General features: G+C 35.6%; 1 protein-coding gene across 1 annotated transcript in view; it reads left to right on the forward strand.

The window, feature by feature from the left end:
- The window catches only part of Rab3-GEF (Rab3 GDP-GTP exchange factor), a 517,470-nt gene that overhangs the window by 433,005 nt on the left and 65,442 nt on the right, over positions 1 to 19,023 (forward strand). The window contains exon 37 of the mRNA XM_068226364.1: positions 9,253 to 9,261. Coding sequence (XP_068082465.1) covers positions 9,253 to 9,261 — 9 coding nt within the window. The remainder of the gene's footprint in view (positions 1 to 9,252; positions 9,262 to 19,023) is intronic.

The raw sequence follows: 19,023 nt of genomic DNA on the forward strand, positions 1-19,023 counted from the left end.
TAGAGACTACTATGCTAAAAGTGAAGTGAAACTGTATCAGTATAATTTCTGTAATTCTATGCAGATGTATCCAGACAATCAATGATTTCTGACAAAAGTGCTAGTTGAAAGAAAGCTTTTAAGTGGAGACATTATGAAACGTATTTGGTTTATTCCTGTAGTCAACGATCTCTTTTTTGTGCTACTTGTAAATGTTTTGAAGGGACATCCCAATTTGCAACAACTGGCTTCAATGATTTGAAGCACGGAAATCAGTGGTTAATAGAATTTGAGAATTTTCACTCTCATCACGATTACGTGTTAAACTAAAAGATGGGACAGTGAACGGTGCAGAGTTGACAGCTGTCTGTTCTCTCAGACAAATTATTATTATTATTATTATTATTATTATTATTATTATTATTATTATTATTATTATTATTATTATTATTATTATTATTATTATTATTATTATTAATGTATGTTTGATATTTTAGGTTAGAGGCATCAACTATATTACTTTACTAGCTGATGTACCCATGCTTTGCTACGGAATTTTACATTGTATACGGAATTCTAGTGTACATGTTGTGAGCAAGATTGTATTAAATTGCATAGCACTTAACGTTACCCCAGAAACGCGACGGGGAAGTCACCAAACATCGATAGGTCTTATGGCGACGATGGGGCAGGGAAGGGCCAGGAGTGGGAAGGAAGTGGCCGTGGCCTTAATTAAGGTACAGTCCCAGCATTTGCCTGGTGTGAAAATGGGAAACCATGGAAAACCATTTTCAGGGCTGCCGATCTCCCAAATACTGGATACTGGCTCCACTTAAGCGACTGCAGCTATCGAGCTCGGTCCAAACATCTTTTCTCATATGAAGACTGAGTTAGGGAATTTTCACTGTAGTGGTAGACCCGCTTGCATACCATCAGTCTCGATCAGGTTGGGGAGTTTTCATTATAATGGTAGACACTCGCTCTCCACTTGCCTTTTTACATCCTCCGAAAGACTGTCTTAGTGGTTTTCCCAACCAAAATGTACATACATTACAATGACGTCAGTAGGAATGGGACAATTAAAAGCAATGGTTTCATATGAAATAATCAAATGAAACACCACACATTTTCTCACTTTAAACAAACAGGACTACACTGCTGATCTAACAGTCCAAAGTTCCAGAGCTGGAATGACCAAGCCGCAGACAACCGTGATTTGCGAACATTCTTCGTCTTTTCGGCGGGGAGAGGGTCGAATAGTGGAGACTCCCAGGGCAAAAATTATGCCCTTTACTATTCTGTTTCCTAGGAGTACACGATGATTTGGAAAATATCAATTCACTACACTGGCGCGGAATAATCTATCTGACTTGGAATTAAACGAATGTAGAATTTAATAAAAGTGAAGAGGAAGAAGCTTTTCTTAAGAAACGGCTCTTTTCAGGGTTGAATTTTGAGCTGTTCAGTGAACTTTGTGCTATAATTTGGAATAGGCCTAAACTGTTATTCTAGACCAGGTCATACTACTACTACTACTACTACTACTACTACTACTACTACTACTACTACTACTACTACTACTACTACTACTACTACTACTACTACTACTACTACTACTACTACTACTACTACTACTACTACTACTACTACTACTACTACTACTACTACTACTACTACTACTACTACTACTACTACTACTACTACTACTACTACTACTACTACTACTACTACTACTACTACTACTACTACTACTACTACTACTACTACTACTACTACTACTACTACTACTACTACTACTACTACTACTACTACTACTACTACTACTACTACTACTACTACTACTACTACTACTACTACTACTACTACTACTACTACTACTACTACTACTACTACTACTACTACTACTACTACTACTACTACTACTACTACTACTACTACTACTACTACTACTACTACTACTACTACTACTACTACTACTACTACTACTACTACTACTACTACTACTACTACTACTACTACTACTACTACTCAGAGTTACCTGTGCATATCGAACTGTTTCGACAGCAGCTTTACAAGTTGTAGCTGCCAGTATTCCCATTGACCTCCTCGTTGCAGAGAGAAAACTTTGGCATGAAAGGGGTGCAACTATATCTGCTGAGGAAAAGAAAGCCTCGAGAAACCAACTCTTACTAGAGTGGCAAGACCGATGGGATGGCACAACCGATGTTGGCCAATGGACAAAAAAGCTAATACCCAACATAGGAGACTGGCTTAAATGTAGACATCGGCAGGTAGATTACTATCTGTCGCAGATCCTGACAGGACATGGAAGATTCGGCGTATACGCCATGAAGATGGGAAAGACGCAGGGAGATGGTTGTTGGTACTGTTCTGAAAGGGATACAGTAGAACACACCTTTTTCTACTGTATTCGATGGGAAGAAGAACGAAGAAAAGCCTGCCAACAACTTGGCCGACAACTCACGCCAGGGAATCTGGTTCAGATTATGTTAGAGAGCCCGTTTGCCTGGAACACAGTAAAGGCAATGGCGACAAGCATTATGGGGATGAAGGAGAAAGAAGAGAAAGGAAGAACTTAATAACATACATCACTCCATTCTGATGTCATGCCGACAAGCAGTTCCAGAATGGTTTGAGTGAAGAGGGCAGGGGTTTTTAGTTGGTGGAAATCCAACTCCCACACAGAGTGGTGTCTAAAAGATTTTCCCCTGCCATAACAAAAAAAAAAAAAAAAAAAAAAAAAAACTACTACTACTACTACTACAGCCTTTGTCTTACGTATGCACACTGCTTATTCAAAACAGATCCAATTAATTGAAGGAACAAGAATAGTATGTATTCAAAACAGCGCGTCAGAGTAGGGATCGATAACTGGTATACTATGAAGATCCAGTGTGTTATGCACCAGCTGTATCAGAAAATGTATGAACCAGAGGAATGGCAAGCTAAAGAAGAAAGTTTTCCAACTCCCCGGCTATTTCCTGCCAATATTCAGTCAGGCTATTATATTCGGTACGCAGCAGTAATCCCATCTATCGGAGTTGAGAGGCAGCATAAGAGACAAATAACATCACAACAAACAATGGTCAATGTAATATTATTGTTGATCAATGTTATGCGCTTTCGATATTGTAGGCCTTCACATTTAGTTCCCTTCTGACTCTGAAATACCACTAATCGTAGTCGGTACGGTTAAACTGAATAAAATATAAATGATCAGAAATTGTATTCTGTAAGTTTTGTTATGTAGTACTTTTCGATAGGAGGAAAACATAGGTATTTAAAAATTAAATTTTAGGCGCCTTCCCCTAAACTACAATTTCTTCCAGCATGAATAAATTTGTTTATAGCTTAGACTGTAGTTTCTTATTCCCCGACTCTATATACCGATTTTCATTAAATTCTGCTAACCCATTTTCTTGTGGCTCTGCGTCGATATGGACTTAGCAACAAAAATACAAATTCATGAATATCTGTGCTATCATAACCGGTATGGTAAAAATATATAAGACATAAATGGATGGAAATTTAATTCTATATAACTTTGGTTTTGCAGTATTTATCGATACAACCGCTAATAATATAAATATTGGAGAATTAAAGTTTAGGCCTTCCCCTAAACTACCATTTCATTCAACGTGAATAAAATGATTTATAGCCTAGATTGTAGTGGCTCATTCTCCTACTTTATGTACCAGTTTTCAATGAGATAGGACCACTAATGACCTAAATATTTAAGAATTAAATTTTAGGGCTTCCCCTAAACTACTATTTCACTCAGCGTGAATAAAATTATTTATAGCCTAGATTTTAGGTACTTATTTGCTGACTTTGCATACCAATTATTATTAAGATAGGACCACTAATAACATAAATATTTGAAAATTAAATGTTAGACCTTCCCCTAAACTACCATTTCTATCAGCGTGAATAAAATTATTTATAGCTTATATTGTAGCGACTTATTCCCCTACTTTGCATACCGATTTTCATTAAATTCTCTTTAGCCGTTTTCTAGTGATACGTGTACATACATACATACATACATACATACATACATACATACATACATACATACATACATACATACAGATAGACAGACAGACAGAAATTACGGAAAAGTTAAAAGTGCATTTCCTTGTTACTGTGGACATGACCGATACAGAAATACCATTCTTTTCAAATTCTGAGCAATGTACAGACAAAACTCTTATTTTATATATATTAATTATATTAATGTTGGGTATTCAGCCCGAAGGCTGGTTTGATCATCCACAGCTACGCCAACAGCTGTCATAGGTAGCCTAGGCATCACTGTAAAGGCTTGCTAAGGAAATGAGGAGTGAGATAGTTTCTCGTTGCTTTCCTCATTGAGCCAGACGTTGCTATTACATATCAATTTGCCACGCCCGCTGAATGCATGCACCAACTGACCCTATGAGTGACATTTTCACACCATTCATAGCAGGGACTGGCTGCCTAAGGAATGGTATTACTAGCATCACCCATACCTCAGTCACTTTAATATTGTCAAAGCCAAGATGAGACCGAGACAGGTCAATGAAAGTAACAAATTTATTCTAGCCTATACCTGAAGACACAGTGCACTGTAGACACTACACCTCGCCAGCAAAGGCATCATTATATTAAAATAATAGTAATTGCAATTTTGTCTTATCAAGTTTAAGTAAGGGGACCAGAAAATTATATGGGCCCAGTGGCATTGCAGTAATTTGGCCCTGTTTAAAACACATCACAACATCAAACTTTAATAAGGTAAAAATACATGGCAGCTAATGGCAAGTGTGGACAGTGGAAGAAATCCTATTAGGCTATGGATCGAAGGATTTTTGTGGCCAAAACTTCAGCCAAAGAATAATTTAGTTAATACCTATTTATTATAACACACACAGAAGAAAATAAAATAAAGAATGCTGCCGGTAGCATAAACACAAAATAGAAATACGAACCCCGATGTAATTAAGTTGCATTCTTACAGTCTTACTGGAACTAGTCTTGAAGGAAACTACCTTTTGAAGTTTAGATGTGAAGGCAAATAAGTCCACTGCACAGAATGGGTCAATATTTAAAAAAAATTACAAGTAGAAAAAGTGAAGCGACCACCTTCACTAAAGAGAAATACAGGTCATAGGAAAAAAAATTTCAAATGAAGCTGATTTACTGAGGTCAATCTTAGTGAGAAATTTAATTTTAAATTTCAAAACTGTTAGAAAAGCTTGCCTCGTGTAAACGTGAGGATGGATGTAAAACACTCTTACACCCATCAAGAATTTATTTTGATTCAATGCTGATAAAATTGACTGATAAACTCCTGTAACAAGTTAAAATGTGAAATGAATTGAAATTGAATTACATTAGAAAATTTAAGATTGCTTACTCCAAGAGAAGTCAGGACTGCCATGGAGCACAGAGCTCCCAGGCAACACGCCCTCTCTACATGATCCCGAAGACAGAATGAAGTTACCCTGAGGCCTGCGACATGCTTCCCGAAGGTAGCCTATGCTGGGTGGTGCAGCAGGAACCAATGGATGTGGAATTCTTAGATTGAAAAATCACATCCCTGTGGTTCAGATTCCTTATCAAAAAGGAGATCCCATGACTATTATCAAAATATCAAGTCACGTAAAACTACAAGCATGCTTGCTTTCTGTATATTTGTTGTTCATATAATTTGGAAGTACGAGTATGAAATACAATAGAATATGAAAGTAGTAGTTTATTAAAGTGTTCTTCTTTGCAATCAGTAGATGAAAATTTACCCTGATTTTTCAATCTAGACTGGATCATTGTCCAAATAGTGGTCGATGTTTCCCGCTGACACAGAGCTTGATCAGCAGCACCAAACCCAAGAATGGAGCATTCAGTTAGGGCAATACGGCCTGTGCCTCAATGAAAGGAAACTGAATATACCTAGGTATGATTTCAAATCCACAAACAGCTAGAATCTTCCAGGTAGACGACAACGGCTTAACACAAATGATAAGATTCAGTACCTCCACAATCTTCGACGATGGCCAACTTGTCAAAAAGGTCAATGCAAGGATAGTTGCAACCTGGATGAATGCTGAACAATGACCAGAGTCACTTTGACTGGAGGATGAAAGACCATCTCAAATCAAAAATCTGTCGCACTGTCATTTGACCTGTTGCACTGTCATCCAACTAAGCCTGAGGCAGAATACTGACTAGGCATAATGAAAGTTAAGGTGCTGAGATGGACAGCTGATATCACTAAACTGTATTGCATCTCCAATGAAACCATCAGGGAAAGATTTGGCACTGCACTGATCCAAGATAAAATGCATTACAGCCATCTGTGATAGTTTGGACATGAGCTAGAGGGAGAAGATAGGTTGTACTGTAGAAGTCATCAATAGGAGACCAAAGGGACAACCTAAACAGTGATGGGCCAATATGTTTCATAAAGATCTGAAGGGCATCAGCCCACCCAGTTATGCGCCAGAGTAGAGCTAAAAGGAGAGTGAATCCATGAATCCATCCAGCAGACCTTGGCTGAACAAATGCAGCAGCAGCAGCAGCAGCAGCAGCAGCAGCAGCAGCAGCAGCAGCAGCAGCAGAAGAAGAAGAAGAAGAAGAAGAAGAAGAAGAAGAAGAAGAAGAAGAAGAAGAAGAAGAATTACAATTGGTGGTCTAAAATTAGGTAAAATAACTTGGATTCTGTATCATTAATATGACATTTTCCTCACTAGCAACTTGGCTTGCCCATTGTGAGATATGGCTTTTTATGAATGACAAGTGTTATAGAATGAACTTAGAATTCTATCAGTAACTGCAAACTGAAAACCAAAAAAATGAAAGGAACTTTTAACTTGGATGTAGGGTATAAATAATAGACAAGTAAATTGTTTTGTTGTTTATTCCAAGTATGAAATCCATGATGCATCTTAAATATGGCATTTAATTTCAAAAAAGGAAATCTTGACAATATTATGTAGTAAGCTGGTGTTTTATTTTTATTTATATGTTTCATTTCATCCCCAGAATTCAAAAGTGAATCTAGACATGTGAGGTGAACTTCTCCATTGCAATTCTGATGGCTGCTGGACATATTAACACTGTGTGCAGCTCCATTATTCCCTCTTCAAGTTGAAGCAGCTAAACCTTGCCCACTAGCCATCATCATCATCAACAACCGCCTCATCTCTTCAAAGTAAATTTAATGGCTAAAGACCAAAAAAACTCTGCTCCACCTCCTATCCAGAAAAATAAGTTTGTCCAAGATTTATGTTTCTATGTCTGAGATTCTTTTGGCAGTATCTCAAGTATATGTATAATTCTTAACCAATAATTTAATTTTGAACAGAGGTATTTCATTTCTAATATTTTCTCAGGGATTTTCTTTTCCAGCTCCAACATTCATTATCAGTCCTAATCACAGAGTTGTAAGATAGAAATATTCATTTATAGGTAATTACTGTAGAAATCCACCTTACAGAGATATATTTCTTGTTCTAGTTTTCAGCATACCAGTACAGTACTCTGCTTCATGTCACTGTTGTCATAGCATATTACCTTGAGAATTGCAGCATTTCTGTATTACATTAGAAAATGTTCATTTACATATTGTAATTTTGTTTTAAGAATTTCATATGAATATTATTTTGTTTTGTTGTACATGAAATCAGCTACTGGTAGTATTTTTGAAGATTCAGATGTAATGTCTGAATAGAGGTGAAGACTGAACATTCCTAAGAGTGAGAATAATGTGTTGAAAATGTTCAGTCTTTTACTGGAATCCTTAAGATATGCATAACATTTTATTATAATCCTGGGATTCAGCATGGAGTGTGTGTCCCATTCTTAATAGGGAATATACTGGTATTATTGCATGGTGTTCTCATCACTAGGATCCATTAGACTTTATTTCCATAAGAAAAGACCATGGAATTTCCTGCATGAAGTGTATGAGTGACTTTAGATCTCCAGAACCGCTTCATTTACTGTTTGACCATTTACTGTATTCTTAATTCTTGCATATGTCACTCCCACCACTATTCTTCTTCTTCTTCTACGTTTTTTTTTTTTTTGTAATTATTCGGTGGATGTGTGCAGTTCTCTTGAAGAAGAGTCCTTCATAATTTGAAATACAGTGTCATCCTAGATTGTGTGGAGTATGTTAAAATCCTAGTACTTGCTTGTTGTCCAGATTTATGGGCTGGCTAACTCTGACAACTCACTAGGTTTTAGCATAGTATATTATCTCAAGTCCTGGTTTAATGCTTTCTGTCTTTCTTCTCTCTTACCTCTCTTCTATTTGTATACGTATGTTTTAAATAAACTGTATCTCATACACACACACTTATACACACACAGATATTTAATATTAGATTTGATTGTTGGATGTTTTATATTACTTGGATGTCACATACAGTTGCAAGGACCTCTCAAAACTTTCCTGCTACTTGCTATAACAACATACTTTATTATTACTCTTACCAGTATTACCATCGTGTATTAATTACTACAAGTAATGTATCTTTCTACTAGCAAAATAATATTAACCCAGGTACCCTTTTACCAACAAGGTTACAGTTATTTTGAAGTTTTTCTTCATTTGTTCTTATAAAAATGAAAAAATGAAAAGATTTTGCAGTGACGATTTTTTCCGGGATCTGATATTTCTCAGCCCATTAGTGGGAAGGTAGTAATTTTTTTATTTATTGATATAATTCTCTTTCAATATATATTTTTTAAAGGAAAGATTTTATCTTTATTTTACTCCTTTGGTTTGATTATTCGATGTTTTTACTCTGCATGCTATTTCAATCTTTTATCAGCTCCATGTTATGGAAAGTCTGTATAAATTGAGCTATTTATCTTCTTCTTCTACTATTTTTTACCATATATATTTTTAAATTTTATTTTGAAGTTATTTACTTGATATTATTTACAATTAATTATTTTGAATGTCGTATGTTCATTCTATATCTATCTTTCTTTCTCTCTTTCTTTCTTCTTGTGAGTGGAAAACTCTTAACATACATTAAAGTAAAGAACAGCTTAGGAACTTTTGAGATGGTCCTTGAATACAAAAGAATGGAATTTTAACGATGAAATAAGTTCATATTTTACTCAGAAGAACATTTTTTTTCCTCTCCTGGAAATAACGAAAACTTGGTGGGTACAAAATACATTTATATGATATGTCTTAATTGATTTTTAATTTTTTGTCTCCCTATTATCTTTACACGCATCCAATCGCGATGCCAGGATTTCGAGGTATTTTAAAATTGTTTAAGAATACCACGTTGTGTTCGTTAACCTGCTTCATCCAGTTCTAGTTTCTGCTATATCTATATATATCTTTAGTAGAGTAATTGCAGTAATTACAGAATAAAGAAAATTACCATGTAGATTTGATGTCTCTTTGTTTTCCATTACTAATTTTTTTTTATCATTTTGAGTTTTAAAATTAGAAAGCATTTTTTAGAAACACTTATTTTTAAACACTGTATTAGCTCTTTGCTGAATTCAAAGTTCACAGCATGGCACACTTACTCCCCTCTTTTTTTTTTTAAATAAAAATAATGCACTACTTAGCATTACAGTATTTGTATCTCTTTATGCCATAGTAATTGAAAGTTATTATAATGGTAATCATTTAACCGACCATCTCTTAAGTTACCTATGCAGCTATTCATAGTTCGTGTTGTTTGTACTGTTGAAATGAATTGCTCATAATAAAAACAAATGGCTTCTTATTTTATTTGCCTCATTTTGATATGCATTTTCTTCTGTTTGTTTCATTATTTCATATATTATTCCTGGTAGTATTTTGATGAGCATGTGCTTTCTATTCTAACTGTTGCATGTTTCTCTCTTTTTTTTACTCTTTGTGATGTTATGCATTAGTCAGTAGAATTATCAATTGAAATAATTTCAACAGATTCTAAACTATGTTCTGATCAGAATTTTGATTCATAGCATATTCAGAAAATAATCTCTCTAAGCTGTGGAGGATTTTAGACAATAATTTCATAATACTGATTATTATTTACATGATGATTTCTCCTTTTGACTACATTTACAGTTTCGCAATAAACTCGTGAATGAATGAATGCATCAAAAAATAATAAGAAGAAAGAAATGCAGTAATTTGGTAATTCAAAGCCATATTTTGTTCTTCATGTACCATATGTAACACACTTCCCTGAGACATTCTGTATTTAAAACAAAATGTTTTCATTGTACAACTGGAGAAATGTATCCTTAAAATCTGTAGTTCACGTCCAGTTACTGTATTCCTTATGTATGTTGACTTTGTTATGTTGAGATTTCACTGTTAGTCTCAGACAACTGTTGATTTATAATTGAAATATTACCAATATAAATTTATTATTAAAATCAAGAGATGTCTCAGGCCTTGATACATGATTAGATTAATCTGTTAGCTAATACAATAATCTATACAATAGCTATCCCTTGTGTCGTCCATCTTGATGTTATAAATAAAAGAAAAACACTTTTCAAAAATTTACATCATACTATAGGCTACTTCATGCTATTTTCAATTTTCACTGTGTAGTGTGAATTTTATAGAGCAGGCCTACTACATTGTAACCAAGTACTGCACCGGTATGTAGAAGATGAATGGCTGTAGAACGATGAAAATCCTCCCTAAAATACTTTTGTTGATTTTTCAACCATTCTACAAAGGAATACTCTTAAACAATTGAAACTACTGGACATTATTCCTAGAATATTAAAAATATTTTCCCTCTCCAATCTTCCAGTTAACCTCCAGAGCATCAAACTTGGTGAGACATTTGTTGCAATAATGGGGCTCCAGCTGAAGCTTACACTGTTTCTACAATGCATAACACATCAGATGTTTGGACTTACATTATCTCTACTGTTACTGCATTGTTGTGTTATAGATGGGGCCCTGTTTAAAAAGAGTAATTTTGAAATCCGTTGTTAGTAACTATAATTTTTTTTAAAGCAGAATTTTTAGGAATTGTCTTACTACTATTATACAGTCTCTAAGTAATCTGTAAAATGTTACTCTGGATATTTTCATGATTAATGGAAAATTATTTTTAAATTATGAAAACATGCATATTTTATAAATATTCACTTTTACATTTTTCAAAGAGGAGATTGAACATGCACTTACTCCTTTTGGTGGATTCATAATAAACTAGAAAATTTTTTAGGAAAAAATCAATCTTTACAATTTAGAACATTAATATTAAGTCTGCTTCAAATATATTTTTCATTTGGCTTGTCATATTGATTGCTATCCAGAACTTGTTCTTCAAAATTGATATCATACATTACATCTTCTCTATAAATTATATTTGCACCTTTTCCACCCTCATAGAATAAAGTATTATTGCCATGCAAACCCCTGTTTCTTGAACTATGGGAGGAATTGTTTTAAGTACTATGCTTTATTACTATTGAAGTTAAAGTCTGTTACCAGTCAGTCTTCTCACAGTTCTTATTTAGTCTGGTTTCATTTACCATTGAATGTTAACTTCACCTTGGAATGAAAGGTTTCTAGTTTTATTTTCTGGTTTGTTGGTCTTGCTATTTTGTTTACCCTCAACTTTTTCCCCTAGGACTCTGGATCATATAAATTACACCTCTCTCAATTTGAGTTTGTATTTCTTCAAAGTTTTAAGTAAAATATAGTTCTGTACCTAATATATAGTTATATTAACTGTATCTGATCCTTTTTAGTCTATTTTAAAGTGAACAATCATTGCTGAAAACATATTTGATAGTTTTAATTTCATAAATGCTGTAATATTGCAGAATCAGTCCTTGGATAATTAAGAAAAATGAAATTTAGGGTCTGTTCTTTATATACTCCTGAGTGCAACTTTTAGCCCTTTGATTCTGCGTTCCACATTGGATAAACTTACTTGTTCCAGTTGTAGTTGTTGAATGTTAGGACAAATGTGTAAGAGTGTATACTGGTCTGAAGAAGTAAGTACTGATACTCCTTTTTAGTATAATAGATGATATGAAATAGTTGTTTTTTTATGTAGTGATAGTAGATAAATTGGGAAATTGTGAACACACATCGTTGCCAGTTGTTCGATATGCACATCAGTATGCACCTCTATGAAGCAGTTCTGTTTGAAATGTAGCTAATCAATGTGTCTGTTGAATTAATGGAAGATATTATAGACTAAAACAGTGAGCAATACCATATACAAAATTCGTGCCTTTGATACCTGCTAGAACTGGAAGCAATTACATTTGTGAAATAAAGTAAAAAATTAATTCAGCACATAATGCTTGTATTCCTCTGAAATAAGGCAAAGTGATGAAATCATTACCCTGAAGTGGAGAAAAGCTAGAAAGGAAAGATTAGACAAGAATATTTACTCCATATTCTAAGTAATATCAAGGCCAGTCATAAGTTCCAAATCAGAAAAAGATTAAGTTTGTTTTATTGATTATCTATGCCTAACACAGAGCCTTCCAAATGGCTCGTAGTTTTAAGAACAGATTCCTTACACATGGAATGAAGGATTTCTATTTGTTATTTACCATTTGTAGCTCTGGTATATATATATTTTTTTTTTCCCCCAACTTTTGCCCTCTGAACACTGAATCGAATACATTTTTTATCGCAGTTGAGTTTTTATTATTATCATTCAAAATTTTAAATACAATGCAATTCAGTAGGCCTACATAACTTACTGCAATGGTATAAACAGTATAGACTAAATGTTTTATACTGTCCTATATATTTCATTAGCTGGCTTTATGACATTTCTAATAATATTTAATTACCAGTATTGAAAGTAGTAGTGGTAATGATTATTGTTTTAGGAGATATCTAAAATAATTAAAAGGCTTTTTGCAGCTGTTTTATTTGCTTGATTTTATCATGTTTCATGTTTTTGTGTTTTATAATAATAATAATAATAATAATAATAATAATAATACCTTGGCTCGAATCAGTAGTCATTGTTGGTGTTGTTTCTCTGTCATTAACCTGAATTTCCACAGTCCTTAATAAATTGGTTTTTGTGGTTTGGTTCTTTATTCTTAATTCTTGTATTTCTCTACATATGGCTCGTAATTCCATTTCTGCTTTGTTGATCCCATTATCAGTCTCGTTTTTGCTCCGCTCAGCTTCTACTTTCATTATGCTCATTTTGTCTGCTACCTGATCTCGTGCTAGAATGAAATTTATTTCCATCGACTTATTCGTCGTTTCGATTGCATCATTTAATCTGTTTATCCTTTTTTGATACTGTTCCCATCTTTTCGTAGTGTTTATTCTCAGGCTTTCTAAATAATCTGTCAAACTTCTTATTTCTTCCACCTTTAGATTTTGTATGACGTTTATACTCTCCGTCAATTCCTCTCTGACTTTATATATCTCTTGATAAACCTCTTTACTCTTATTCTCCATAATTCCTGTCATCTCAGTACGTAGAATGTCAATATCCGTTTTAATTTGCGTTATTTCGATTCCAATTTTCTCAATTTCCATCCTTACAACCTCTCTCATTTCCTTAATCATCTCTTGCTGCTTCTCCTCCTGATTATTAATCATTTCCAGGAGCTTTCCTTCCTGCCTGTTGATCATTTCTTGCTGCTTCTCCTCCTGCCTGTTAATCATTTCTTGCTGCTTCTCATTCTGCTTCCTTATTTCTTCCTATCTTTCTCTTCTTGCTTCCTCATTTCTTCCTGTCTTTCTCTTCTTGCTTCCTCCATCATCTGTGTGAACATCTCCAAGATCCCATTTTGTTCTTCCTTGGTTTTCTGTATCTGTTCTTGGTTATTGCGTATTGCTTCGTCTCTCTTCTTGGTTTCCTCCTCAATTTCCTTCTGGTAACTGTCAAATTGCGATTTCAACTGAGCTAAATTTGACATTTTAATTTTTATATATATATATATATATCGTGTTTACAATGTTCTACTATTCCCATTAAGTTATTTATAAGCCTAACTCTCTCTATATATCCTTCAACCTTAAACAATTCAATCTCCAAATCCCAATACAAAATAGTCTACTGGACTTATATCTGTGCTTATCAGAGTAACTCAAAGTTCGTTCTCTTGCACTCTATCTTGCTTAATTGGGAAAGACTACCCAAGACTACCATAACTCAGCCAAGACAGCTTTTTTAAATATTATACAAAAATCCAAACATTAAAAAAAAAAAAAAAAACATGAGACCCAATTTCAACTATGTTTACTCCCTGTTAGCTTAACCCATTCATATTTCATTATAAATTAAGTTGATATTCTATTACTCTATCTTCATCACCATTGATGCATTCAAATTATTTCAGGCAACCTAAATAGATGTACAGTGAATTCTCTCCTTCTCTGAAACTACTAAATATTAAAGATTCCATATCCAACTTCTTGCTATCTCTCCTCTTCCATCCATAAGCATCAATTTTCTATTAACTGAACGCCTCCTTCTTCAATGCTCATGTCTGGGAATCCATGCTTCATTGTATGCCACATCTATTTTTTTAAAACCTGCTAAGGCATCATCTCTCACTTCAATCTTGCCTCAATATTGGGAGCCAAATACATATACACCCTACCACCCAACATTATCTCACTAATCTGCTTCAAGAATGGGGGTTAATTGCATAAATCACATATGGTGGTAGTAGGCATATGTTCCCGCCAGCTTCTCAGGGTAAAAATATCAACTTCGTCCATAAAATCTATTAATATAATCACAGGTTCTGTTGAAGAGTAAAAATATTTGCATATCAATCATTCAACCCCCCATATTCAAGCAAGTAACCATGATATTGATCATATCATTTAATAGATTACTATTATTATCATTTATACTACCTTATGGCTACATATCATTACCTATTTTCAGAAAGAAAACGCCGAAATAATCCTAACACTAGTTTATTAGCATGCTAATATGGTTTAAATTGAATTGCAGGCTGTAGAGAAAAGAAAATGAAAATATGTTACACATTCAACTTAAATACATAAATTATTTCAATTGACATAGTTGAAATTCGGTTTCCTACAATCTTTCATTCATAACTTATCGTTAATACTTCGTTGAATTATTTCAGTTCATCATTTTGCATTCAAAATGCATGGGGTTAATTCTTATGAGGTCTGATTCTTTATTTCTGGTGGATGTGGGGATTCTTCATATTTAGTTTGGATTTTTGTATTAACTTTTCGAGATACGAGATAATCAATAAGTTTCCTGAATGTGATTTCAAACTGTCACCACACTTTAAAATACTATATCAATAGTAATACTAAGTAAATATTGTCATATTCATTCGTACATGACAGTGGAAATCAAATATATTATCAATAAGTGCCACTCATAGAATAGCCAATCAGTACAAACTGTGAAAATTGTGCCATACGATTATATATATGTGCTATTGTAACTGAAATAAACTCTCATCATTTACCGCTGTGCCAATACTACGTTGTAATTCAATTCACCAGTCTACATTCTCATTGGGAAACATTCGTTCTGTAAGGCGATATTCCTTGATATCCCTACATCTACTCCATTAAGTATGTGAGATTCAATTAACCTTGCATAATCTCTCATGTTATACTACCAATCGACATTTAATCACCTGGACTGTATCTCTATGTTCATATGAGCATGACCTGACCTCGCAGCCTGCGTCTTATTTTTCATAGAATATCCATAACTAACACATAAATCTGTAACATCTTCCTTCATTTACTCACACAACGAAACAAACAATATATTCCAATACTCTCATGACTTCATATTTCCCATATATCTCTTCTTATAAATTCATCTGAAATATATTCTCAATTCATTTCTTCTAAACAACATCTCTGTTATGGTTTTCTAGTCCATCGACGACATATTCTTCTTATTAACCGTGAATTCCCAATATTTAATCCATTTCTTCTTATAATACAGTCATAATGACCATGTCTGCTGATTTGGTCTCTTCAGTATCCAGGTTATGCTCTGCAATTCATATATTCTCTTCTTGATCTCGCCTAGTTCAAAGCTACTAAATAATCTTTCTGAGTAGATTGGTACATTAACATCGATATACACACTCCATATATGCTTACAATAACCTAAAAACATATTACGAGTATAACTATTACTCAAATTGGCACATGCTCTGGTTAACTTCTTAAAATCTAGCACTGACATTCTCAAACTGGCACATATAATTTATTTGTAGGCAATTCTTCACTCCTACTATTTTATTTCAACAACTACAAATAACTTTGAACAAGTAATTTGGAAACTTATTACTTATCTCGTCTCGATTGGGTCAGCTGCTGGCTCCTGCTCGTATATTATGCCATCTTTGAGTAATCAGCTTCCATCTCCATATATGTCACAGCTGGGCATCAGTCTCGGCAGCCTTGGTTTGAATCATAGCATCTCGGGCAGTCCTTCTCCACCAGTTTAAGCATGATTCATCATATCGCCGGTGTCCATGCAAGAAGAAAATAACATTATTTGGGCAGAATACATAGCTAGTTCTTCCATTATAAGCCTTCTAGCAAATATGAATGGTTGCTAGTATTTCCTAATACTTCGAAATTATGCTCTATATATATATATCCAATAAGGCTTGTTCTCATTAAATATGTCTTCTCTTGAACATTGACTAATGCTTCTAATTAATATTTCTGGTGTTCTTGATGGTATTCAGCCACTTATTATACTGTAATTCGCCCTTTTCTCCTCAATCTTACACTGGTCCGTAGCTTTCTGTAACTCCAATATTTTAAAACAGAAATGTATGCGTATTTCTATTGTCTTGCCTTATATTGCATCCCTAAATAGCTAAATTCTCCGCTAGAATGTATATTATTATTTCTCGGCTTTTTTCTTGTATGTTAATGACGCTCTTCTTGGTTTGCAGTAAATTTTTTTTTTCAAAAATGATCTTCTTTTCCAAGGTAGTTAAGAATAGATTGAATTCAATTATTTTTTAAAGACCATAGTTGTTCTATCTAAGAAACTCCTTTTTTCGCCGGTCTTTATAAGTCTCCGCCTTCTAATTACGATCAACTTGCATGTTGGATACACTTCATATATGTCTGCGCTGTCTGAAGCTGCTCCGCGCCATTTTGTCCGCTACATCTCCATGTTGATGATCACCTCAACTGTAACGTAATGGTATAATAATAATAATAATAATAATAATAATAATAATAATAATAATAATAATAATAATAATAATAATAATAATAATAATCTTATCTTACTATATACACTGACTGACAGAGCAAATGCAACACCAAGGAGGAGTGGTTCGAAAGGGATGAAAGTTGGGGAAAAAACAGAGTCGGCACGGAAGAATAATTGATGTTTATTTCAAACCGATATGCAGGTTACACAATGCGCACGGCATCGACTCAGTAGGATGTAGGACCACCGCGAGCGGCGATGCACGCAGAAACATGTCGAGGTACAGAGTCAATAAGAGTGCGGATGGTGTCCTGAGGGATGGTTCTCCATTCTCTGTCAACCATTTGCCACAGTTGGTCATCCGTACGAGGCTGGGGCAGAGTTTGCAAACGGCGTCCAATGAGATCCCACACGTGTTCGATTGGTGAGAGATCCGGAGAGTACGCTGGCCACGGAAGCATCTGTACACCTCGTAGAGCCTGTTGGGAGATGCGAGCAGTGTGTGGGCGGGCATTATCCTGCTGAAACAGAGCATTGGGCAGCCCCTGAAGGTACGGGAGTGCCACCGGCCGCAGGACATGCTGCACGTAGCGGTGGGCATTTAACGTGCCTTGAATACGCACTAGAGGTGACGTGGAATCATACGCAATAGCGCCCCAAACCATGATGCCGCATTGTCTAGCGGTAGGGCACTCCACAGTTACTGCCGGATTTGACCTTTCTCCACGCCGACGCCACACTCGTCTGTGGTGACTATCACTGACAGAACAGAAGCGTGACTCATCGGAGAACACGACGTTCCGCCATTCCCTCATCCAAGTCGCTCTAGCCCGGCACCATGCCAGGCGTGCACGTCTATGCTGTGGAGTCAATGGTAGTCTTCTGAGCGGATGCCGGGAGTGCAGGCCTCCTTCAACTAATCGACGGGAAATTGTTCTGGTCGATATTGGAACAGCCAGGGTGTCTTGCACATGCTGAAGAATGGCGGTTGACGTGGCGTGTGGGGCTGCCACCGCTTGGCGGCGGATGCGCCGATCCTCGCGTGCTGACGTCACTCGGGCTGCGCCTGGACCCCTCGCACGTGCCACATGTCCCTGCGCCAACCATCTTCGCCACAGGCGCTGCACCGTGGACACATCCCTATGGGTATCAGCTGCGATTTGACGAAGCGACCAACCTGCCCTTCTCAGCCCGATCACCATACCCCTCGTAAAGTCGTCTGTCTGCTGGAAATGCCTCCGTTGACGGCGGCCTGGCATTCTTAGCTGTACACGTGTCCTGTGGCACACGACAACACGTTCTACAATGACTGTCAGCTGAGAAATCACGGTACGAAGTGGGCCATTCGCCAACGCCGTGTCCCATTTATCGTTCGCTACGTGCGCAGCACAGCGGCGCATTTCACATTATGAGCATACCTCAGTGACGTCAATCTACCCTGCAATTGGCATAAAGTTCTGACCACTCCTTCTTGGTGTTGCATTTGCTCTGTCAGTCAGTGTATAAAAATGTATGTATATATGTATGTATGTATGTATGTATGTATGTATGTATGTATGTATGTATGTATGTATGTATGTATGTATGTATGTATGTAAATGACACATCTCCTCCTAAACCACTGGAGCAATTTCAATCAAATTTTGAACACTTATTATTTGCTATCCGGAGACGAGCACTGTGGGGGTAAGCCACCTCTAGCGGTCAGGTAAAAAAATAATCAAAAATAGTATCGAATCCGTAGTTTTTGGGGTCGCTGAGGTGAATAGTGACACTCCTGATTTTTTAAAAGTTAAATTTATGCTCCCATTTGGGTGTGGGGCGAGGTGGGACCGATGATGGCTGTATGTGTGTAAATGAC

This window comes from Anabrus simplex, chromosome 1 (assembly GCF_040414725.1).
Source record: "Anabrus simplex isolate iqAnaSimp1 chromosome 1, ASM4041472v1, whole genome shotgun sequence".
NCBI lineage: Eukaryota > Metazoa > Arthropoda > Insecta > Orthoptera > Tettigoniidae > Anabrus > Anabrus simplex.